This window comes from Geotrypetes seraphini, chromosome 1 (genome assembly GCF_902459505.1).
Source record: "Geotrypetes seraphini chromosome 1, aGeoSer1.1, whole genome shotgun sequence".
NCBI lineage: Eukaryota > Metazoa > Chordata > Amphibia > Gymnophiona > Dermophiidae > Geotrypetes > Geotrypetes seraphini.
This window is the reverse complement of record NC_047084.1, coordinates 56,136,068-56,162,761: the sequence shown is the minus strand read 5'-3', so window position 1 is coordinate 56,162,761 and position 26,694 is coordinate 56,136,068. Positions and strand designations below refer to the sequence as shown.

At 41.4% G+C, this 26,694-nt stretch overlaps 1 protein-coding gene across 2 annotated transcripts; it reads left to right on the top strand.

Moving 5' to 3' along the window:
* On the top strand, positions 1-26,052 carry ISL1 (ISL LIM homeobox 1). Of its 2 annotated transcripts, none has more exons than XM_033929211.1 (6): positions 1-254; positions 1,061-1,250; positions 5,689-5,948; positions 9,609-9,895; positions 12,323-12,490; positions 24,701-26,052. In XM_033929211.1, the coding sequence occupies exons 1-6, from the start codon at positions 227-229 to the stop codon at positions 24,815-24,817; spliced, it is 1,050 nt and encodes a 349-aa protein (XP_033785102.1). In that variant the 5' UTR covers positions 1-226; the 3' UTR covers positions 24,818-26,052. The 2 variants fall into 2 exon arrangements, with proteins under 2 accessions (XP_033785102.1, XP_033785101.1); XM_033929210.1 differs by having other exon boundaries at positions 24,686-26,052.
* Positions 26,053-26,694: the final 642 nt, after the last annotated feature.

Genomic DNA, 26,694 nt, shown 5'->3' with positions numbered 1-26,694 from the left:
GGAAGAGAATGCCCGATGTGTACCAAGTCCAGCACTGCAGCGCCTCTTCCCCTTTCCCACACTGACGAAACTGGATTGATCAGCAAGAGTGCAGCACAGCAGCCCCTCTCACCCCTGCAGCATTCACAGCATCCCCCACCCCCACGTTAAACCGCAGCCAGAACTACTCTAGGAGCTAAAACCATCGTACACCATTTCACTGTGGACATTATACCCTCTTTCAGATATGGGAGATATGGGAGACCCACAAAAAAGTAAGCTGCTTTTTTTTTTTTACCTTGCTTTAATCCATGTGCTATCGTGGTTTGTCTTGTAAAAGCAATAGCTCGCTTTCCTGATCCATCTCTTTTTCTTTTGAGAGAGGGAGTTGTTGATTCCAAGTACTGCATGCTTACTGTGTTTGATCCTTCAGAACCTGACTGTATCTTGTGTATCTCGATGTCATTAGCCCTCTTGGAAAAATGTAGGTATTTCAATTCTACCAGTACTATGTTAATTGTCCAGGAAGGTAATGTTTTAATTATCTGTGCAGGTTTAAAGCAGCTGTATTTACAGTCAAGGGGATCTTGTAGAAAAAAGAGAAAGGGACAACTGAAAAGAGGTTTGATTCTGCTCCCAGTTTCTAGAACCCTTCTAAATAGGAGAGCTCTGTGGAAAGACATGATGCTTTCTCAGTTAGTGTTTCTTTATACAAATTCTCCCATTTCTTCTGATATTGCTCTATGCGGCTGCTACACATTGTGGCAAATGAAATATTCAAAGCTCCCAGTTTTGATGGTGTGCTAGACTTGAAACCCCCCCAAAACAAAACAACATTAAAACATTCATAAAGAACACTATTCAAATTAGCATAGTCCCTCTGTTCCGCCTACTTTCTAAATGAGTCAAGGTTTGTTGGCATGCTTGAATTACCATCCAAAAGTGTTATACTTTTATGCCTTCTTTATAAAAAGAAATACAACCTCTCAGAGCACGCCCTATAAGGAAACAGCACTAAAAGTGTGTTTATCTCTGTAGGAGAGTAAACGATTAGTCAATCATGTATTTATTTTCATTTCAGAAAAACGTCTGATTTCCCTGTGTGTTGGTTGCGGCAATCAAATTCATGATCAGTATATTCTGCGGGTTTCTCCGGATTTGGAATGGCATGCGGCGTGTTTGAAATGTGCAGAGTGTAATCAATATTTGGATGAGACCTGTACGTGCTTTGTTAGGGATGGTAAAACCTACTGTAAAAGAGACTATATCAGGTATGCTTCTTACTCTGCTATTTCCTTCTCTCCAGATTTTGTTTTTGTATTTCACCCCACCACCATTATTTTTGGAATAAGCGGATTGCAGAAGTTTGGAAAACTTATGGGAAAGTTTATTCCGTAAATAAAAAGCACAACCCCAGTGAGCCTGAAAAACAAGAAATTCACATGTGCCTTCATTAGAAAAGGCCTGGTCTGAATTTAGGAAATAATTACTTTAAATTTTGCTTAAGTTAATTATTGCAAATTCAAAGATATATGGTCAGGTGGAAAACACTGTTTAAAATGGAAAAGGCAAAATGAGGCCTGAAGGTGAATAACTCTTATGTTCAATGGATATAAAAAGCAGCAGACTCTTAACTCATGTCATAAATACAGCTGAAATACAAAAAAGTTAAAAATGAAAACCTGCCTATTGTAAGATTCCTTTAACCAGAATAATGCATTGATAATGCAAATATAAACCTTTTTTATCAAATAGTATAAAACTGGGTAAAATATTTATTTGCTAGAATTACTGATATTTAATCTTTTTAAATATTAACCCTTGGTGGTATCTGGCTGTCCTTTCATTCTTATCTTATCTGTGCTGATGAATTAGACAGAGCAGATCAAATTGCCCATCATCTGGCCACAAACAATTGGTATATTTAGATAATGGAACTGCTTCCTTCCTCACATGAAAATCTGGTAACTGATAAATGCGAGAGTTGCCAATTCTGACACACCTAAAACCAAATAGAACTTCGGATTTTATATTTTGCCCTGTTTATCCATTGCAAACCTTACCTGGTTTTTGTTCAGCTTGTGCTTGTTTTTTTTTTAATTGAAACAATGGCCAAAAGTACTTCAGCTAAATAATATATATATATTTTTTTTAAAAAGCAGTTATTTAAAAATAACCTCAAAATAATCATTATATTTGTAAATACTTTTTCTTTTTTTTTTTAATGTTTAAGTCCTCCATTTCAGGAGCAATGGCAGGAGCCTATAAAAGCAGTAGCTTCATTTTGTGCGGATCACAGCTCATTCATTTAATGTATTAATCTGGTTATAATTATAAGTCCCAATTCTTCTAAAAATGTATTTTTTAGTCAGTTTTGCTGACCTTGAATAAATAGGGAGAAACAAATGTGTTTTCCTTTAAGAAGAAAATCAATTCCTGTGTTAATTTGAATTTTGTAGCCGTATACACCATGACCTGACACAGCTTTGGTTGAAAATAGGCTTGTGAGGGCTTTTAATGTGAAATTGTATGTGTTGTTCTCTCTTTCTATGGAACAGTGATTGCTTGATGAGTTCTATTTATATAGAGTTTCTTGAAAATAATTTTTTTACTAAAAGATAATGATGGAGAAATATCATAAATCATAAATACCTGGGATTTATGATCATAACCAGATCAAAGCAGTGAATGCATGAGATGTGTTCAGCATTAACCCCCTCTTTTACTAAGCCTTGGTATAGGTTTCTATTACGGCCCAGAGCGCTAAATACTCCGACGCTGCTCCGACCCTCTTAGGATTCCTTTGAGCATTGGAGTATTAACGTCCCGGGCCGTGGTAGAAACCTGTACCGCATATTAGTGAAAGGTGTGTGGGTGTGGGTGTGTGTGTGAGGGGAGGGGAGGGGGTAAATGAAGCTGCTCCATTGATTGGGCACGACTCATTGCCCTTGATATGATGGTTCCATCACACAGAAAAAATCATTAAAAAAAATTATAAAAATTATTATTATTTGGAAAGCATTTTTGATTGACATCTGTTTAGTATTATTATTATTTGGCTGAAATGCTTCTGTGGTTTGATGATATTTTAGTTTTTACTTCCTTTTAAGATAAGTGATACAGATCTTATAGAAACAATGGAACATGGCCAGAAAAAGAAATTGTTTTCTTTAAACTTCCAATAAAGTTATAATTCTTCACTGTCTACTATACCTGACATATTTCCATTTATATAGTACACTATTTATCTATACTTCAGATGGCAACTGTAATTTCTCAGAACAAATTCATTATTTTTAAATGCAGTATACATAGTGGCTTATTTTACTGTGGCCTTAGGAGGGGCCGCTGAAAAGTTCTCAGCCCAACCAAGAAGAGAATGAGGTGGAGCCATGAAACTTACAAGCTATTTCACACTTTTCTTGACACTTTTTGTTTCAATGATATGAAATGAAACAAAAGTGTGGAATAGCTTGTTAAGTTTTATGGCTGTACATCATTCTCTTCTTGGTTGGGCTGAGAACTTTACAGCAGCCCCTCATAGGTATGATTGCCCAGTTTAAAAACAGCAATGACAGTATTTCCAATTGAATGTGGTATGTGTTAAACAGGATTAATAAACATTAAATATATTCCTTAACAATATTTATTTTTCCAAAATATTAAATTTGTAAGTACTTCCAGATATTTCATTGTCATCGGCATTAGGGTTTTTCATTCACAGGGGTTGAACCTCTGATTATCTAATATTTGTCTGGAATATTCAATCTCTTGTTTATACAGCCCAAGACTATCTGCGCTAGATAAGTAGTTATGGAAATAATAATTGTTATATATAATCACCATGAAGAACAGGATCATACATTTGAGAATGAAATAATCCTAATGTTACAGGCACTATATAGGAAACATATATAGTGGTTTCTTCTATAGATTTCATTTGATGACATACAGATGATCCTTTAGATCGCTGCTATTATATTTTACAGTAATTAAATATATTTTCTGAAATCCATGCAGATGATTAAAATCTACATCTGCACATAAATTTCATATTTGTAAAACTAAAGATAAGTAAATGGGACTGGATGCAGATGTATAGGAGATGCACTTTCTACCTTCATGCGTTTGCTTTGATCTTTCTGTCTTTCCATATTGGAAGCCCACATAAGAAATTCTTTGTTTAGATACAGCAAACCTGTTTTTGCATTGGTTCAAGCAATGCAGAAGAAAGTGTCCTAAAAGGACCTTGTTCTAACACTATGTATCAATCAATGGATTTTAAACACTATCCAAATTATTCAAATGGTCCATTGTACAAAACAAGCGCATATAAATTAGACAGCAAGAACTTTACATTACTGTAGCAGAATTCAAGGTATTTTATATGGGGGGAAAAAGGTTTAACTAAGGGCTCCTTTTACGAAGCCGCGTTAGCGGTTTAACGCATATAATAGCGCATGCTAATTTGCCGGCCGCACTAGCCGCTACCGCCTCCTCTTGAGTAGGCGATAGTTTTTCGACTAACACGGGGGTTAGCACGTGCTAAAAATGTGTGTGCGATAAAGCCGCTAACGCAGCTTCGTAAAAGGAGCCCTAAGTGTTGGTGACTGAGGGGGAGCCTACAGGACATAATACTGAATTGGAAAGAATAGGCTTTAGAGCAGGGGTGTCCAACCTGCGGCCCAAGGGCCGCATGTGGCCCAGTAAAGTATTTTGTGTGGCCTCGGTCGAGGGCAATGCATGTTTTCCTCTGCTGCCCCTAGGTGTTTACCGTCTTGCCGGCTCCCTCCTCTGTCTTGCTGCAGTGTTTTGTGCGACCCCAGAAACATTTTTTTCGGCCAATGTGGCCCAGGGAAGCCAAAAGGTTGGACACCCCTGCTTTAGAGTTTGCTGTCTGCATAACTAGCAATACTGTCTATCATCCTATTCAGTCTGTATTTATTAACCAGCCTAAATTTTGTGAAACCTGAGCCTATGGGATTCAGGCTTCTCCATTTTCTTTTGAACTCAGCATCACATTATGCGACATATCTAAGGTTTTTGAAGAAACTCGCTTAAAATTGCCATCTGTCTAAAAATTCATGATTATGGATTCAGCGTGTGATGTTATGATGGGAAGGAGGAGCTCAAGAATACGTTCAAATGTCTTCCTCTTCCTTTGTAGATAGGAATAAATGGACATTTCTTTGAAGGGGGCTGTTAAATACCTTTCATTTTCTTCATCTCAGGTTGTAACCAACTATAGGGAAATAATTACAGGAAAAGTAAATAGGATGCAACACCTCAAAACAGCCAGCTGAAGAAGTTTCCTAAGCGAGAAGTGATTCCAGATAATGATGTATTTTTCTTTGCTGGACAGATGTGATATTGTGGTTTAGTAGAGTTTAACTTTTTTTCTAGGACTGCTGGAATTGTTGCTTAAAGTTATGTGCCATACATGATCTTACAAAAGGGAACCACATTCTGTGTATACCTCTTATTTCTTTTGTAACTTTGGGGGATTTTATGTGTTTCTGTGTAATGGAGGGGAAATAATGGAGGAAAATATTTGAGCATCCTTAGGCATTCTTTACTGGTATTTAAAGGCTGATTTCTAATTTATTTATTTAGGGAGGGGGAGGTATGATGTATTTCTCATGTCCTCTGTTTTGTCTATTTTTTTCCTCCCTCCTGCTTCGTCCTTTTTCGGGCGGTCACCCTGGGCAGGTTATATGGAATCAAGTGCGCCAAGTGTAACATTGGCTTCAGCAAGAACGATTTTGTGATGCGGGCTCGATCCAAGGTGTACCACATCGAGTGTTTCCGCTGTGTGGCCTGCAGCCGTCAGCTCATCCCCGGGGACGAGTTTGCACTGAGGGAGGATGGCCTTTTCTGCAGGGCTGATCACGACGTGGTGGAGAGGGCCAGCCTAGGGGCAAGCGACCCCCTCAGCCCCCTACACCCTGCCAGACCTCTACAGATGGCAGGTACTTTACAGGATTACATTACAGCAGCAGTCTGCCAGAAGGATCAGGAACTGGATGTTGTTTCTACACAAGGAAGGTGGGGGGTGGGGAGGTGAGGTGAGGGGAAGGAGCAAACAAGATCAAAAGTATAAAAGAAGTTAGAGAAGACTAGATGCCTCTTGGTTGGCAGTAGACATTTGCCTTCTGAGTGTTGATTTAAAGGACAGTGCCCACTCAGGAAGGGATCAGTGGTAGTGTATGTGAGAACTGGGAAATATGATGCATTTGCTGTATCCTAGAGCTGCCCCAAAGCAACTGGGAAAATGTTAAGGGCAGGTTACTTTATATTTTAATCTTAAAATTACAAATTCCCTTTTCATTAAGTCCTTCCAAACAGTTAAAACAAGGATTTTTTTTTAAACTTATGTATCTATTTCTTAAAACTGATCCTGAAACTAGAAATAGGTTTCTTTAACTGCAGGCCGGCACTTATAGTCTGAAATTTAAAACTGTCAACAAGCTTTTCTTTGGTAATTGCCTTTAAAGTGATCCTGCCTTCTTGAAGCTGTTTATGTAATTTGGTGAGAATTTCATCTTAGTTTTACTCACTTTCCACAAAATAACATTTGCTAACTTTTTTTTTTTTAAGAAGTTGATTTTATGTATATAGGTCCTTCACTGCAATTAGCACACTTTCAGTCAGATTTCAGAAGTACAATTAAAGCCATAGGATGACACTCAAAAGTCTTGTGAAAAAATAGATGCTAAAACACTATGGGCTAGATTCATTAAACCCACCAATCGTGTTTGCAATTGTGTCTGACCCGATTCACTAACCTCTGTGCCGATCATCCTCCGATCCGATCCAATCCAAGCATGCAAATGAGGGGAAACATCATGCAAAGTAAGAAGGCAGCGATTCATTAACCAAAATAGGGAACACCGATTGGGCTGGCCGATCCAAAAAGAAGTGACTGCTGGGGACTAGTCGCTCACATTCTTTCCGACTGCCCTGCTCTCTGCCTCCCTGCTTTTGTATGCAGCCATCAGAGCAGAACACGCCATGAGGATGGATGGAGGAAAGCAAGTTAACAGTTAAGTTTTAAAAGAAAGCTTTATTGTCACAAGCCCTTGGTTTTAACCCGCTTTAAACCCGCAGGTTAAAACTGTTAACTTGCTTTCCTCCATACCGAAGGGAGGCGGCCAGAAGACAGCAGCGCTTGGATACCTGCCAAAGGAGATTAGACGAATCCCACCCCCCAGTTCTGTTAAACTGGGGATAGTTTTCCTTTCTGTGAATCCCTGTGGAACTGCCCTTCTGCCACTCCCCCCTCCCCCCCGGGGCTGAGAATGTAAAAAAGAGATGGCAAGCAACTTGCTGAGGAGAGAGGCAGCGGCAGGGAGCTTCCTTAATTACTCAAGTCGGGGCAACGGAACATAAGAGTTTCGGAAGTAGCAGAAGGCTTGAGTCAGTTTAGGTTGGGGGTGGCGAAGGGGGAGCATAGAAGAAGAGATAAGGCCACGTTTTCTTGCAGCATGCTTTCTTATAGGGAGAGAGAAGGAAGTGAGGAGAGCCAGCGCATGCGCAGACCATCCACAGGCAAAGAAGATGGGCTGCGCATGCGTCAGGATCGCTCTGCAGCAATCCGTGGGATCACTTGTGGGCGTGTTTGCGATTTGAGCATTTGCATGGGGAGTCTTTTGTGGATTGGTCGCCCGGGATCGGATTGGCCATGGATCAGAACGCTTTTTTCGGCTTTAGTAAGGTTAGTGAACCTGGCCCAATATATGCATCCCCATCCCACCCCTAGGCCACTTCTAAAGCTAAGTTCAAGAGGACTGGGCATATTTATCCTCCAGTTCTTAGATGATAATACTAGTTCTCGAAGAAACAAAAGATCATTATTTCCATACTTCTGAACAGTATGACTGCTCTTAAAGTACAATTAGCTTTGCACTTTGTAGATATCATTAACCCGAGCAAAGCAAATGTGTATATGTTTTGGAAAGTGATGTTACCTTTAGCAAACAAATGCTTCTCTAGTGACCACGAGGGAATAAAATACTGCATAAAGAACACTTAGGCCTAAAATTCTGTAACCAGCGCCTAAAGTTAGGCACCTAGTTCGGAGGCGCCCAACTAGATAGGCGCCTATCTAAATTGAAGAACAAGCTCAATTAAGCTTGAAACCTAGGCGCGAAAGCGCAATTCTGTAAAAGGCGCTTCTAAAAATTTAGGCGGCCTTCAAAGAAATAGGCGCTTTATGCATGTTGGGCGTGGCTACGTGTTAGGCGCCTTCTTACAGAATCCCTGCTCTTAAGCGTGCTTAAGCGCTCGCATGGGCGCCTAACTTTTAGTTGTGCCTAGAGCTGGCCTATTTATTGGGTGCCTCCAAAATAGGTGCTGCTCAGCGCGATTCACTAAACAGCACCCAATTGTACTTGAATCGTACTGAACGGTGCCTAATTGGGAGCTTCTTGTTGAATTTGCCCTTTATTGTTTAGTGTTATCTGTTTTGTGTGTTGTAAAGAGAGAACATTTATCTCTGTTTATTTTGGTCAGTCTGTTTCCTTTGGCTATGCATTGCACAATGTGTACTTAAACCATGATTCAGGGGAGGTATAGTGAGGCAAAAAATTATTCAGCATCATTCTGTTAATTATTCAGTTAATTCTGTTAATCATTCTGTTAATTATTCAGGTTACAGAAAGAGATCTATCCAGCAAACCTTGAGTTATATTTTATATTACCAATGCAGCTTGGTTAAAGTTATCTGAAACCTGGCAGACCAACACTATTTATTTACTTGGTTTGATTTATATGCCATCCTCCCCAATTGGCTCAGAATAGGTTGGGTTGACATACCTAATGCATATTTATTTATTTTTCTATACTGTTCTCCTAGGGAGCTCAGAACGGTTTACATGAATTTATTCAGGTACTCAAGCATTTTCCCCTGTCTGTTCTGGTGGACTCATAATCTACCTAATGTAATTGGGGCAATGGGGGGGGGGATTAAGTGACTTGCTCAGAGTCAAAAGGGAACAGCGTGGGTTTGAACCCACAATCTCAGGGTGCTGAGGCTACAGATTTGACCACTGTGCCACAATCTACAGATGAGAGCACAGCATGAGATTTTTCTTCTAATGACTGCTGACCTATAGTTGGCGTGCCAAAATACATACTAAATGCTGGCAGATAAAGACCTGAATGGTTTAATAGACCGTAGAAGTCTATTTGCCCAGACTTTGTCTTCATTTAATATGGTGTTGTAGCCTTAGGTTCCCACTAGAACCCAAATTGTTTAATCAAATTGTTCCAATGTGTGATTTGTAGATGAGGGGGGAGGGGAGTTGCCTGTTTCCATAGGTACAGAAGGAAGAAAATAAGCCCTTTCTAAAATGTAGCTCTTAAATCATAGATAAATCCCTTTTTTAAATGCACTGTACCACAAACTAATTAGGAAACAAATTTAGGTATAAACAAGCATTACAACCAATAAAACTGTGCATGGTAGCACATAGCAAATAAGTCAGCTGCTTGTAGAGTGCTATATTTCCAAAATGTGCATTTATTGGAAGAATGTACTACCTTAGTTTTTTCTGTGTGTTCTGTTTCTCAATATATTGTCTTTTCTATACACCTAAAGACTCTTATCCCCCTTCTCCCTTTTTCTACAGCAGAACCTATTTCTGCAAGACAACCAGCTCTTCGACCACACGTCCATAAGCAGCCGGAGAAGACCACACGGGTCCGGACTGTCCTCAACGAGAAACAGCTTCACACCTTGAGAACCTGCTACGCTGCCAACCCCAGACCGGACGCACTCATGAAGGAACAACTAGTAGAAATGACGGGCCTCAGTCCCAGAGTCATCAGGGTCTGGTTTCAAAACAAGCGCTGCAAGGACAAAAAAAGAAGCATCCTGATGAAGCAGCTTCAACAGCAACAACCTAACGACAAAACCGTAAGTGGCTTAAAAGGCCTCCTTCTTAACACTGGAATTCATATGCACTTTGTATTGTCCCCAACCCCTCCCCTCCCTCAACCTAAACATTTTACATAGCAACTCAATAAACCACTAACACTACTTCAAAACAAACATCAATTCATTTCACTTTTTATAACAATATCAACAGCTCAGTCTATCTCAATTAAAACTCCATGGAGCTATTCGGCGTCAAATTAGCCCCACCCCAAACTTCCCAGGTGCATAAACAGTCCCACCCCAGTAGGACCCACAGTGTTGCAGGAGCCCGTCTCCGCCTTTAGTGGTGCTGCCCATCACCAAACCCATAGCATCCTCTCTCCCCTCCATCTCAAATAGTATCCTGCCTGAGGAAAAAATTCCACTATCACGTAAGATTTTACCACCACAGACAAATTTGTGACAAGCTTCCCTCTCACATTGTGTTCCCAACACCCGCACCACAGAAACCCAACACCCTGATCCCAAAACATGGGCAGGAAAGCTGCCACCAATTCCCTACCAGCAGCCATCCTGTTACTCATTCTCCCTTACACCAGTGACCAAAAGCCTACTAAATTCCATCCCCAACTCTCCTACCCCAAATCCCTAACCCACCAATCCCAATTCACAGGCCTCCCTGTTACTTATATTTACTAACATCTCCTACTACCAGCCTAACCCTTCACAAGGACAATGAATCCTCATTCTACCAATTCTGCACTTGCAACCATCAGTATTCCATCCTTCTCACAATTCCCCCCCTCCCCTATACAAATCTCTTCTACTTCCCACTCAATCCGACTGGGCCCTACTCAGCCAGCCTCAATCAACATCAACTTAATACCTAATAAAAATAATCATAATAAAATACTTTAATCTAACCGAGTAATATAGAATTCCCCCTTTTACAAAACCGTAGTGTGGTTTTTAGCGCCGGCCACAGCGGTAAAAGCTCCGATGCATTAAAAACCACACTACAGTGGGAGAGGGGGGAGGGGGAGAGTTTACATAAAATAACAAAACCCCTAAATGATTGCTTCTCATTTAACAGCTATTTTCAGGAAAAAAAAACCACCATCTAGCATACAAATTAAGACAAGTTTTTGTAAAAAGACCACAGGATTTTTTCTGTTAAAATGATTTTTCAAAGTGGTATTTTTCAAAGTGGAGTAGTAGGAGGGGTGGGGTGGCGGTCCGCCCCGAGTGCCATCTTGGTGGGAACGCCAGCACCAATCTTCCTCTCTGCTCCCCGTTCCTTCCCCGCCCCCCCCCCCCACTATTGCACGCTCACGCCCCTTCTCTCATACCTCTTTAACGTTTGTGGTGCGAGGAGCAGCCCCAGCCTGCTGCTCGTGCCAGTATTAGCTCTTCCTCTGACATCACTTCCTGGACCCCCACCAAGGAAGTGACGTTGGAAGAAGAGCCAACGAAGAGCCAACAATGGTAGGTTGGGATTTCTGCTCGTGCTGGGAACATTAAAGAGGTGCAGGGGAAGGGAAGGGGCGTATGTACGTGGCAGGAGGGGGTAGGGGCGGAGAGGAGGGCGGGGGAGGGGAACCTCTCACTCGCGCTACGCTATTGTTTATAGATAAAAAAATCCCTTAATGTTTTCTATTAAACTGTTAATAGGAGGCTGTTAGGATCACTCAATCTATTTCTCCTTGGAAATCTATTCATAAGGCCTCCCAGTTAACAGAAATTTAGAGTATTTGCTCTCACAGTAGTAGTAATAAGAACATAAGAATAGCCTTTCTGGGTCAGACCAATGGTCCATCAAACCTAGTAGCCCACTCTAACGGTGCCCAATCCAGGTCCCTAGTACCTGGCCAAAACCCAAGGAGTAGCAACATTCCATTATCTCAGAGTAAGCAAGATTCCGGAACCCCAAAGAGTAGCAACATTCCAATCCCCAAAGAGTAGCAACATTTTAAGCTACCGATCCAGGGCAAGCAGTGTCGTTGCCTGTACCATCTTCCTCAACGATGAACTAGAGTTGCATAGTAGATAATCTAAATTACAAAGCTGTTTAACATAGGAAGCACCGGCAAATGATTTAATTTATGTTTCATTGTCACATCCGGAAAATCTGCATGCTGATTGTAGGCCCTGGCATATGTCAGATTTGCTTAGAGTAATCAAAATACAGAAATAATGTACATGGGATATAAATCAATACACAAAACACATGGTGATCTTTCATTTTCTGCTTGATTATAGATCTATAACAACCAGCTAACAACTGAAGATGACATGTGCAGTTTGTCATAAATATTCAATATTCAGGGTTAAATGTTCATAGCAGATGATTAACAAAGTAAATACAAGATGATTACACAGATAAGATAGAAATGGAACCATCTACTCAACAGTTAGTTGCAGCAAAGGTAGCAAGGCTTATTGACTTCTTCCGACACTTCTTTTCAGAATATTCAAGGGCTGACAGGAACCCCTATGGTGGCTGCTAGTCCTGAGAGACATGATGGTGGTTTACAGGCTAACCCAGTGGAGGTGCAGAGTTACCAACCACCTTGGAAAGTACTGAGTGACTTCGCCTTACAGAGTGACATAGATCAACCTGCTTTTCAACAACTGGTAAGAGTCTCTTCTCAGATGTTGAATGTCAAAATAATTGCACAACAATGTCTGCTCTGATAGGGATGACCAAACAAAACTTGGATTTTCTGAAACCTGGTTAAATTCATAATACTTGTATTAACTGAATTAATAGGGCATTCAAACTACTCCCCCCCCCCTTTTTTTTTTTTTTTTTACAGAGCCGCGTGGCAAAAGCCCCAAAGCCCTTTAAATCTCTTTGGGCTTCAGGGCAGTAACTGCAGTATCAGCCGCTAGTGTGGCTTTGTTAAAGGGGCGATGAGTGATGTAATTCAAGCATGTTCAGATAAACCACACTTTTTCTTGCACTCTAATCAATTACACTGTAGGTTATTTGGTAATATATATTTGATTGTTATGTTATATTTCTGAAGAGATGATCAAGACTAATAATATATATGGGCTGATTTATTAGAAGCTGGTGTCTATTTTCTTCCTCTTAGAAATAATGGAATTATTTTTTTGACTTGTAAATCTTCTACAAGTTTTGCAGGAAACGAACTGGCACCAATATTTAATAACACTATGTAACTGTGTATGAACAAACTGATTGTAGTTGATTTTTATAACCAAACCCTCAAACACCCACAAAATAAAATACAAAATAAGTACAAGTAGTGTCTTGGGTGTTTGAGGTCTTGGTATAAAAATCAACTGCAATCAGTTTGTTCATACACATTTGCATGTTATATAAATAGTTGAACAAGCTATTTTTCTATACATTAATTTGGATTAATAACACTATGTAACACGATTTTTGTTTTTTGGCAGTAAGTGTAATTTCCTAATTGCTCATGCCTAAAAAGTATAGAAAATCTCTGTTTCTGTAAAACATTGCTTTTGTGACCAGAATAGTCAAATTTTGCAATTTATCTATTTAAAAATGTGAAAAGACCAAATTTTCATGTTTTCATTCTTATAAAATAATAAAGAGCAACATATGAATCACAATTAGCATGTAGTTATATTGAAGTTATACAAAGATGACTGCAGAAGATTTAGAAGTGAGTAGTTTCTCAAAATTTGTAATTATATTGTAAGTCACTATCACAAATCAGCTATCGAATGTAGTCTCCCATTATGTTCTTATTATATTTTCTTTGGTAGTGACGTTCAAAGTCCAGTATTTCCTGGTGGAAGTACTCACCTTGCTTCTCTGAGTATACTCCCATGTTCTCCTTGAATGTCTCAAGATGAGGATCAAGGACATGGACTCTGAGAGACATCCTACAGCCCATTTTACTATTTTTTTTTTTACCAGATTCTCAACCAACTCTACATAGATTTTGGCCTTGTGATTGCCCAGGAAACCCTAAACTACTGCAAGAAAGCTGTTCCATGCTGCTTTATCCTTCCTAGTTAGCTTCTTTGGAAATTGCTTGCAGTCCAGGATCTTCTTTATCTGTGGTCCAACAAAGACACCAACTTTGACCTTTGCCTCAGACAGATTAGGGAAGATGTTTTGAAGGTACTTGAAGGCTGTTGATTCCTTATCTAGAGCTCTGACAAATTGTTTCCGTAGGCCCAATATGATGTGCAATGGCATCAGTACTTTCCGGGAGTATTAGTGGTTCCCATTTGATGTTGATTCTACCCACAGAGAACTCAGTCTACTGTGGACAGTCCCACCTTTGGTAGTGTGTGTGCCTTTGTGTACTTGCTATCTCAGGAAAACTTGGTAAAACCATCTTGGAGACCCATTAGGAATGCCACCATTTTGAAGTCTCTGATGACCTCCCAGCTGAACTCATCATACTTCAAGGTACCTAGAAAGTTCTTGATGCTGTTGTAATTCTCGTTGAGGTGCACTGAGTGAGCCAGTTGAAGAGATGGGCACTTATTCCCATTATGAAGCAGCATGGCTTTGATGCTCCTGGATGAGCTGTTAATGAAGAGACACCACTTTTTCAGGTTCCAGATGATTGCAATTGCCTCAAACAGATTGGTCAAATTGTGGCAAAAGCAAAGCCTATCTTGATGGATGAAGAAGATGAAATATGCTTGGTGATGCATCCTCTGATCTGTGACTTGCACACTTTCATCCAAATTCCAGTGCTTGAGCCTAGACATCAAAAGCTTAGCATTGGACTTGGTGAGACCAAGATCTCTGATCAGGTCATTGAGGTCTTTTTGGTTTGGTTAATATGAGTTTCTCTCATCAGCTCCACCACTGATATTGTAAACTGGATGTACAATGTAACCCTCATTGTCTGACTTGCTGCTCTCTTCTGAAGATATCTGCTCTCTCTCTGGGAGAGTGGGTATGGGAAGCTCAGGGCAATATAGCACCGAGGTGATGGATGAAGTAATGTCCGGATATGTGACTGCAGATGCATGCTTGCCAGTTCAACATTTGAAAGAGTCTACCATGCAGAAGTAGCTGTTGCTTGAGTAGTCATTGAGTTCCCACCAAATTCTTGGGATAGCAAACTTCATGGCTCTCTTTCAGTGGCGTACCTAGCATATGTGACACCGGGGCCCATCATTTTTTGACACTCCCCCCCATCTGTATGAAAAAAATGATTTTTAGTAACAATCCACATGTCACATATGAATATCTAGGAAAAGGCAGCATCTTACATACTGCAATGAGCAGTACATCAATAATCCATTGTAAAACTAAACAAGCCAGACTAGTACAGATCAATCCTACACAGTCAATCCTAACAGAAAACCATGTCTTTTCGAACATACAGAACACAGAAAACACCTTCGCATAGTATGTAATCACAAACTAACCCCTCCCCTTTTACAAAACTGTAGTGTGGTTTTTAGCCAAGGTGATAAGAGCTCAGATGCCAACGCTAAAAAACGCTCTACAGTTTTGTAAATGGGAAGATAGAATAAAAATACGTAGACAAAGGTTAAACTGAAGCACCAAGAAGCTGGACTCTGCATACAATACAACATCACAGAAACAGCGATGCATCTCACCTAAAGCAAAAAAATAAATAAACATTATTTTTTTCTACCTTGTCTTCTCTGGTTTCTGCTTTCCTCATCTTTTTGTCACTCTCTTCCTTTCATCCACTGTCTACCATCTCTCTGCCCCTTCTATATGGCATCTTCTCTCTTTCTATTCCCGTTGTAGAAACTTTATGCATCCCCCTTCCATTTCTCCCTTCACCCCCATTAGTCTGGCATCCATCTTCCTCCCTTCCTTCCTCCAATGGTCTGGCATCTCTCCTCTCCTCTTCTTCCCTTCGCTCTCCCACACCCACATGGTCTGGCATTTCACTCTCTCCTCTCCCTTCCCCCACTTCCATCAGCATCTGCCCCCTTTCTCTCCCTCCAACCCAATTTCATGCAGTATCCTTCCCCCTTATGTCTCTTTCCCTGCAATTCCATCAGCATTTGACCCTTTCTCTCCCTCCACCATGCTTCCATACCTCCCTGACCCCCGTTCTCACCCTTCACCATGATTCCATACCAACTTGACCCCCTTTGTCACCCTCCACACCCTTCCATACCACCCTGATCCCCCTTTGTCACCCTCCACACCCTTCTATACCACCCTGATCCCCCTTTGTCACCCTCCACACCCTTCCATACCACCATGACACCCTTCCATACCACCTTGACCCCCTTTGTCAGCCTCTACAGCCTAACATATCACTCTGACCCCCCTTTGTCACCCTCCACACCCTTCTATACCACCCTGATCCCCCTTTGTCACCCTCCACACTCTTCCATACCACCTTGACCCCCTTTCTCACCCTTCACCATGATTCCAGATCACCTTGACCCTCTTTGTCACTCTCCACACCTTTCCATACCACCCTGACCCCCTTTGTCACCCTTCACCATGATTCCATACCACCCTGACCCCCTTTGTCACCCTCCACACCCTTCCATACCACCATGACCCCCTTTGTCACCCTTCACCATGATTCCATACCACCCTGACCACCCTTTCTCACCCTTCACCATGATTCCAGATCACCTTGACCCCCTTTGTCACTCTCCACACCTTTCCATACCACCCTGACCCCATTTGTCACCCTTCACCATGATTCCATACCACCCTGACCCCCTTTGTCACCCTTCACTATGGTTCCATACCACCCTAACCCCCCTTTGTCACCCTTCACCATGATTTCATACTACCCTGATCCCCCTTTGTCAACCTTCAGCATGATTCCATACCACCCTGACTCCCTTTCTCACCCTCCACACCCTTCCATACCACCCTGACCTCCTTTCACCACCCTACTATGCTTCTTTCTTTCTCCATCCCAAAGGTCCCGCGATGACTGCTTCTACTCCAGATGGAAGAGGTAAGTGACGTCGGAGGGGGCTGGGCCGGCAGACGCAGTTAGTTGAGGCAAGATCCCGCAATGACTGTGGCTGCCGGTCCCCCCCTGACGTCACTTATCTCTTACGGAACAGAGGCGGTAGACGGTGCAGTCATCCCGGGACCTTCGTTCACTTCAGCGTGGCTGCCGATTCTGCTCTAAGTATGATAGCCGTGCTGAGGTGCTGCTTGGAGCAGCGCAGGAAGTTCTGGATCCTGCCGACTGTGCATCCCCTTGGAGCATGCACCCGGGGTGGACTACCCCCCCAGCCAACCCCCCTCCTTAGTACGCCACTGCTCTTTTCCCCTCTGTACCATCCTGCAGAAGAACAAAATGAAATTGTGGTAATAAAAACAATAAGTTTATTTCACTTATGACTAATGTATATGAGATTCTTGTAACATATTTCATATATGATATGTTTTCAAATAACATAGAAAAATTTCCAATTAAAATGTTTTTAGTAATTAAACATTTTTAGAAATTTTATAGCAGAAAATTCTGCCATCCCAGTAAGAAACAAAATTGTCTTACCTCCAAGAGTTTTTTGGCAGTGCCCCTAAATTTACTCAGCTTGCAGTCAATCTGGAATATTCTGCTAAAAGGTACATTTCAAAATATCATCACAAAAGCAAAGTTTGAGAGGAATGATCGCCATTTTCTATACTTTTATGGCACAGGTAATTAAGAAAGAACACTTATTACCCAGGAACATCAACAAAAATAATAAAATTTTGTTACATAGTGCAATTCAACACCCTTGTATTTTCGAGAACTGAAAATTTGTTGCTGGCTATGCACTTCATATTTGTAGATATCAGAATTATACAGTTATGGATTAACCAAGTCTGACTGTACCTGCAAAGTTTAAATGGTTCATGAACTGCTGTGAGATAAGAGACCAAGAAGATAAATACATTCTTGATATTTAGATGAATAGCTAACTTATGGGCAGTATTTCCCTTCAGATAAGAAGTATGATATGCGACTCAAGCCAGAAAGAAAAATATTTTCAATGTATACCTTTTAAAATAATATCAATCAACAGTAACAAAAAGTATTACTGTATTGATATTGAGGCATAAGAAAGATGATTGATATTAAGCCAGTAAAAATATACAGAATATATCATATGGTAGACCAAGAGGGAAAATATTAACTATTATGGATAGTACTAAATAATGACTACATATTCATTTACTGGATAAAATTAACTGCCATTGGATGTCAAAAATATGTTATTTCTAATTATAATAGAAGAATATGAATTGCCTATGTAGAAAATAAGGAATACTTTTCTATGTGTGGGTAGAAAACAGGGAAGCGAGAGAAGCCCAAAATAAAATGCAACTAAAAAGAACGTTATAAAGGAAAACATCTCTTTAATGTTACAGCTAGAATAGATGCACATTATAAACATGAACTGCAAATGGTGGTGGCATAAAAAATAGGACTTGATCTGGTCATTTTCAGCAAAATGTCTGCATCAAGGAGTCATAAAACCCAATAACTTATGTCACCAAGGGGTCCCTTTACCAAGGCGTGCTAACTGATTTAGCGCGCACTAAATGCTAACGTGCCCATAGAATATAATGGGTGCATTAGCATTTAGCACGTGCTTAAATCAGTTAGCAACCCTTAGTAAAAGGACCCCCAAGTTTTGCAATAAGTTTCAAAAGATAACACATGTGAATGAGTACTTCAGCATGTCATTTATCAGCAAGAGATGCAGTGTTTATAATGTGAATCTATTTTATCTGGAACTTTAAAGTGGGTTTTTTTCATCTTTTTTTTTTTTTTGTACTTGCGTCTTTTCTGGTGCATTTTGTTTAAGTTTTCCCACAGTTCCCTGCTCTCTTGGAGATTTTATGAAGGTTGCTTCATCTTCTTCTGTCTTATGTCAATGTGTAGGCAGCAATATTTTCATGCAGAGATGTGCTAAGATGATAAATAAACAAATGTTACAAGAAAGGTTAGAATACTGATTATTTCCTCCATAGAAAATATTGGAAATGAAATAACTATATTTATAGAAACAATATAGATGTGGAGGGGCATAATCGAAAGGATCGTCTGAGTCCATTTACGTCCAACTCATAAGTCGTCCAAAATAAAAAACAGCCTAAGACACATTTTCAAAAAATGCGTCCAAAATTTTTTTGTTTCGAAAATCGTCTAATTATACGTCCTGCTGATCTGATCATCCAAGCTGCTAAATCGTCTATCTTTATACCACATTTTCGTCCAACTTTTCGTCCAAGTCCAAAACGCCTAGAACAAGCCCTGTTGGATGTGGGAGGGGTCTGCAAAGTGATGGACTGCACACCCAGACATGCCACCTAAATAGTGGAGTACCTTACAGGGCACTGCTGTGAACTTCACAAAAAGGGTGCCATGTCTTCTCCTCCCTACAGTGAGCCCCCCAAACCACCTCCAGAATCCCCTAGCCCCACTTATCACCCCAATAGCCCTTATGGCTGCAAGAGCCACTTATATGCCAGTAAAAAAGGGTTTTGGGGGTGTATAGGGGAGTGCACATGTTTAAGTATCAATGCAGTGATTGCAAGGGCTTATGGGCATGGGTCCTCCTCTCTATGGGTCCCACCCCAAGACGACTTAAGCTGCCTCTATGCTGGATGGCTAGGCTTTCCTATGCCAGGTGGTCTGGAGACTGAATTTTAAAGATGTGATTAATATTTTTATGGGGGTAGGGGGGGTCAGTGATCACTGGGGAAGTGTGTGGGGGGGTCTGTGTTGTGTGTTTTTAGTGCTTATCTGGTGAATTTAGGTGGGTTTTTATGACTTAGACCATGTTTTATATGGTCTAAGTCATAACGTCCAAGATCTTGGGCTGTATAACTTTCGGTTATACATGCTGTACGATTAAGTCTAAGCCGGCCCACGTACCGCCCAACTCCCGCTCTTGACACTCCTCCCGAAACGCCCCATTTAGCTTTGGTCATTCAGCGGCACTCTGAAGGCCTAGGTCATTTAGAAATGCGTCAAAACCCGTTTTTAGTATTGGCACTTGGTCGTTTTTGAGAAATGTTCGTCCAAGTGCCGACTTAGGCCGGTTTTTGGACGTATTTCTCTTTCGATTATGAGCCCCTTGGCTTTTACAATTTTGTATAATAAAAATTGAGGTTAAAATGGCACATTTGGTATAAAGAGATTGCAGCAGTACAATCTCTTTGTGGTTTTACATTTAATTTTATTTAGGTTGTATTTTTTCCAATGTCACTTAAACTCTCAGTGGTTTTAAAAAATATGTTATATATGACAAGACCATCTCTGTGACTGATATACACAGCTGGTGCTTGTTGTGCCTAAGACTTTACCTTACAGCCTCTAATTGTCATCTCTGTTCTAAAACGTGGAAGAGGACCCAAAAGAGTAGAGCTGAATTTGAGAAACATTTTGGCATTTGTTTGTAGACAAACCAAAGAAGAAAAAGCTCTACAGAGTATACACAGAAAACCAAAGAGCAGAGGTGCCAAATAGAGAATGACACGGTGACAAAATCCGTCACCGTTCCCGTCCCCGCGGATAACCGCGGGAAATAATCCCATATCATTTTCTAGTGTCTATTTCAACCTCAGTCCTTCTACACTGCATTCTTCAAAGCAAAGCTTGTGGGTCAGTGGTTGTGGCCATTCATACTCTGATTCTTCCCTCTCTCCTTAAAGAATGACATGAAGATGGTTTCCCGCGGTTATCCATGGGGACGGGAACGGTGATGAATTTTGTCACCGTGTCATTCTCTAGTGCCAAATGAATGGAGGTGTGAACCACAGGTGTAAACAAGTAGTCTTTATCAATAATTAACCTGACAAAGCAATATTTTGGCACAATGCCTGTGTCAGGGGTCCTTAGATTAAGTGGGGATGGGCGGACCCGCTATGCCTAAGGCCTGATTGGTCCAGGCTTCTAGAGCCTGGTTTGGTGGAGTGGAGGTTTGGGGGTTGTTAGCGCCGGGGGGGGGTGCGTCTTCGGGCAGGAGGGATTGGGCACCCTCCTGCCAGCTATCGATATTGTCGGGGGGGGGAGATCGGTAATGTCGGGGGGGGGGGCGGTCGATAGTGTCGGGGGGGCGGTCGATAGTGTCGGGGGGGCGGTCGGTAGTGGGGGGGTGCGTCTTCGGGCAGAGGGTTTGGGCACCCTCCTGGTCAGGGGGCCCGCCCCGCTATACTTATAGCGGCAGAGAGATCCCTTGCGATAAGTGTAGCGGGCCGTGTCTAATCTAACCCGTTTCTCTAACCCGCGTCTGTAACATGGACGCCGGTTACAGAATCGGGGTTTAGTTTAGGCCGATTCTGAATAGGACGCCTCTCCCGGGCGTCCTATTCAGAATCAGGGCCTATGTGTCTTGCGGGCCTCGCCTTCAATATAGGCGGCCTGCCTGGGGAGCATTTTTTTAAAAAAATGTGCATCCCAATTGGCTGATTAGACAGCTGTAGGACGCCTACAGCTGCCTAAAATCGGGACGCACTTTTAGAGAATCAGGCCCTTTGTGCAAGACTTCCACAAACCCAGCAGGAAAAATGTTCATTTTCAAAGTTGCCAAACGTCTATATTTTATTTTTGAAAATGAGCTAGGTATAAGTTTTAGTCCTTAGGATGTCTATCTTTTTGTCTATTTTCAAAAATAAAATCATCCATGCAAAAAACTTACAAAAGCAAGTTTTGTAGACGTACCCACCAACTACCTTGTCTGATCGTAGCAGTAGGAATCCCCATCAGCTGAGCCAGTTTCAAGGATTCCTGGTGGCTCACCTGATGGGGCATCACCCTGCTAAGATCAACTGAGTCGCTGAGCCCTCCCCCTCCCCCCGACATCCTCTGACATCCCGGACCTTCCTCTGACATCTCCAACATCCTTCCGACATCTCCCCACATCCTTCCGACTTCCCGGACCTCCCTCAACATGGCCAGACATCTCTGCCTCCCCCCCACATCCCCCCAATGTTCCTGGGCCCCCTCTCACATCCCCAGAATCCCACCCCCCAATACCTTCGGAAGATCAAATGCAGGAGGGAAGCTCACTTGCTCCTGCCTACAGGGCCTGTGTACTGCAAATGATGGAGCATCCCCCTCCCAATGCATCTTGGATTGCAGTAGGAGGGGTTGAAGGCCCTGATTGGCTCAACTGATCTTGGCAGGGGCTCAACTGATCCTGGCAGGGTGAATCTCCATCAGTTGAGTTGCCAGGAATCCCAGAAACCGGCTCAGCTAATGGGGATTCCTTCTACCGCGATCAGCTGATGGGAAGCCTATGGTTTTATTTTGTTTTATTTTGCTCTTTGGGTGGTGGGAGGGGGTTGTGACCATTGGGGGAGTAAGGGAAGGTCATGCCTTAAATCCTTCAGTGGTCTTCTTGCCAGTATGTGGACCTTTGTGGAATTTAGACGCAACTCAAACAGGTCTAACTGCTGGCATCTAAGTTCTCTCTAGGAAAGCTTTGATTATGGCTGGGGTATGTCCAGGTTGAATCCCACCTGATTTCCGCCCATAACACACCTCCTAACATACCCCTTTGCTCTCTAGATGCACAGCAGCTTAGAAGTGCTGCTGCATGTCCAGAAAGTTGGTTTTGATATCGGCACTTGGACGTCCCTGCTATTAGGATGTCCAAGTGTCGACTTAGGCTGGTTTTTAGATGTTTTAAAGTTTTGATTATGAGCCCCATAGGCTCATACCTCTTGTTAGGAGGTGGCAGGATGTGGCATTAGGATTCCAGCTATGGCATGGTGCTCAGGACTACATGAGTCAAGGAAAACAGTGGGAACAGACAATGGACAATCCACAGGAGCTTGCAGGATTATACAGTGCTTGTTTATTTCAGTCCAAGATATACATTAAAGTGGACCCAACACAATACTGTGTTTCAGCAAGCCAAACTGCCTGCATCAGGGGTCATGAAAAACAAGCAAGAAGTCACAAGACTCGTGTGTGCAAATGCCGCTGTTAAAGCAATAAAGAAGGGCTACATACTTACCTGGCCAACAAAGACAATAGCCTGGCAGAGAGAATGAGGAGGGTGTTGAAACCACATGAGTGGTCCTTGACCTCTTGGAAGATCTTTTTGTTACTTATTCCAACAAGGTCGCTCAGTTCTGCTTTAGGATCACATAACTATAATTCTCTTAGCCCTTTACTGGCTAAGACAGATATGATTCCCTCTTCTTCTGCAGTTATCCTCGGAAGACCCATGGAGACTGGAATGCTTTCTGAACCTCATCACTCAGAATGAAGGGTCTCTCTTGTATCTCAGTCTCCAGTTCCTAGCTTTCACGGTTTGGATGTTGAGAGCACAGAGCTAACATTTCTTCCACTCCATAAAGATGTATCCTAGTTGCTGCTTGCTTCCAAGAAAGATTCCACTAAAAAGTCACACAGTATTAAATGGAAGAGGTTTGCTGCCTGGTGTGAAGGCATGGCCTCAAGTTCCTTTTCTTATCCTACATAAATACTGTGTAAATATATTCTATACATTTCTGAATCTGGCCTCAAAAGCAATTGACATTTGTAATTTACCACCATCGTGTGTTGTTTGATTTATGAGAGGTTTGCTATTGACTAAGCCACTCATCAAACCTCCCACAGTATTATGTTGTCCTTACCCAGCTGATGAAAGCTCCTATTGAGCTACTGGATACCTGCAACCTGAAGTTATTGTTCTGGAAAGTTCTATTTCTAGTAGCAGTCACTTCAACATGCAGAGCTAGTGAGGATCAATCCTAGTTGCTGATCCACATTCCATAAAGTTTCATCATAACAGAGTAGTGTTGTAGGATTTCCATCTTTGCTAGTCCATATTTCTGCCAACAGCATGCCATATTTCCCAAAGCACCATCGCTATTGTGGCAAAAGCACACTGCACAACACAGACATATCCACTCAGCATTTTATTTTGCCCTTGACAGAATGGGGTAGCAGTCGGTAAACACACTTGGCTAGCAGATTGTATCCAGTTGACTAGCAGATTGTATCTCCTTTACTTATGCCCAGGTTGAGCTGGTGCTAGAAGGTCATGTCACAATTCAGAATATCAGAGCAGTGTCAGTGGCCTACCTGAGGTCAGCCTCCATTGAGGAGATTTGCAAGGCTGCAACTTGGTCTTCAGTTCACAGATTCACCTCTCACTACTGCCTTGAGTAAGGTTACTATATGGCAAAACCCGGATGTCTCAATTCACCCTCCTTTTTCTGGAGCCATATGGTAACCTTAGCCTTGAGCATGATTCCTGTTGCAACAGTTTGGTCAGATAGTTCTGCAGAATTTGTTTGAAGTCTAGAATCCAATTCCACTTTCATAGGCCCATTTGTGTTCAGTTTCAGCTATGTACAGTATATAAGTTCTAAGGTCATTGGATCCTAATTGGCCTTAACTTTCGCAAGTCTCTATTGCTCATTGTTTGTTGCTTTTGGTGAGCCTAGTAGCTAGGGATTCTCAAATGTGATATACTGTATAATCCTCATAGAAAATGAAGTTATTCACCTGTATCAGGTGTGTTTTGAGTCAGTTGGACACACAGTACCACATTTCCTCCCACCTCACCTGGGAGTTGAACACCTCATGCTTTTTTATTGCACTGCTGGCTCCATGTGCTCTTGCACAAAGCTGCACTTCCAAAGGCTTCTGAAGTTTCAATAATTCTGGAGAGCATCCATTCTGGGATTTGTGGTAATATGTGTCCTGTTGTCCTCAGAGAACACCTGCAACAATGCTGGCAATTAAAGTAATACGATAAACAAAGTGATCTCTATTAGATTTAGAACTGACATACTTTAGAATAGTGTTGTATGATTTTTATAATATTTATGCAAAAATGAATATAAGTTCTATTACATTCATTACCTTCTTCTGCTTTTAATTAAAGACCTGTTTTCCACAGGTTAATTTTTCAGAAGGAGGGCCAGGCTCCAATTCCACCGGAAGTGAAGTAGCATCGATGTCTTCTCAGCTTCCGGATACACCTAACAGCATGGTAGCCAGTCCAATTGAGGCATGAGGGATGTGGATTCTAATTTCCTGTGAAAAATATAATCCTTGACTCCAAAAACAAAGTATTTAATGACCCATTTAATGCAAAACTGAATAGAAAGAAAGCTCCATCGAGTGCATGAAGCTGTCTCAATGAACAGGTGGTATGGTAGCAACACTGTGAAGACAATCATGGGATCTTAATAGAAAATGGAAAAAAGGCCTCCAAAATCCAATGATCAGAGGAATACTGAAACTTTTTTTTAAAGATTTATGACCATGGATCTCAAAACCTAATGATCGTTCCCCTCTGCACAGCTAGATCTAAAAGGGGGTAGGCTTCAGAAGCCATCCTCATGGTGCTGTTTATTTATTGAACATCAGTTGATCATTGCCTTGCCAAAAAGAAGCTCCACTAGGTTTGAAAAGTTAACTGAAAGACAATAGCTCCAAGCACTATGGACAATAGCTCAAGGGATGTCGGCTACATACTGGAGCTACACTGGTCTGCACTGTTCGTAGATGACTTTTCACAAAGGGGTCTCCTATAGCATGTAGCTGGACTTTTCGTTTTATTTTTGAGAGCTTGTCCCAGCTCTCCTTTCTCTCTTTTTCTCAAAGATGTCTGAGGGGACTACAAAAACATTGCTTTAAAGGAATTTTGTTTAGCTTTTTTTTGTTTGTTATACAACATGGTATACCTCTTTTGCCACAAAGCTCGGGACTATGTGTGCAACTTGTCCGTCCAAGAACATTTTCCCCAAAGATGTGTATAGTTAATGATTTAAAAGACTCTTGGGTTTTTTTTTTCTTTCTCTCACTGGAAATAAAGAGAAAAAAAACAATTTTTGTTTGCTTTTACATTGCAAAATTATAAAATAATTTATTATTTATTGTCAGAAGACTTGCCACTTTTTATGTCATTTAACTATATTTTTTTGTTTGATGAAGTAAAAGAGAAGAAAGATAAAGGTTGTACCGTGGTCTTTGAAGTATATGTCTAAACTACATGTTGTCTTTTTATTTCTTAAATATTATTGAAATAAAAGCGCCATATGTAGAAATATATCTTCAGGAGTTTTTCACTAATGTCTCACAAACAGGTTCACCATGATCAATGTCCCCCCTTCCTCTTTTCCATACTTATAAGTTGTTTAAATACCTGAAAATCTCTCGCATTTAAATTTGTAGATAATAGCAGACTTGTGGGTGTGTTATTTTATTGTAAATAAGAGTTTAGTTTGAAAATTATTCCTTCCTTCTTCACAGCAGGCTTGGTGCCTCAGTTGAATATGCAGTGTTAAACAGTGGTTTGGAAATATGTATAGACAGTGCACTGGGTTTGACCTCATAGATGTTTAACAATTGGGCCCCTAAAGCTTTAACATTGGTCCTTTATCCTTCTCAGACTTTTGATTCGGTTTAACCTTCAAAAAGAACTCTATAATAATGAAGTTCATAAAGTTTGTTATATGATCCTCATTTAAAACATTAACTTACAGTAAAATATTTTTAGTATGAGCATTACTGTATTTATCAGAGTACTATTTTTCTTGCCAGCTAATGAAAAATGTTGCACTTTTGCTGATTGTGGAAGACATTTTCAAGAAGATGGGGGATGGAGAGGGATGTAGCTTTTGAAACTTCTAGATCAGTGTTCTTCAACCGCTAGTCCGTGGGCTAGTGCCAGTCCGCAGAAATTTTCTATCGGTCCACAGGGCCGGCACCTCCATCGGGCCCAAGAGATTGTTCTGTAGCCACCGGTCCTCGGTACAATCAATGCATCGTCTTCGGGCCAGCTCCCTGAGTGCTGCAGTGCACAAAGCCATGGGAAAAGGCTCCTACCTGTGGCCTGTGCCTGACCCGGAAGCCTTCTCTCTGATGTCACAACGTCAGAGGGAATGC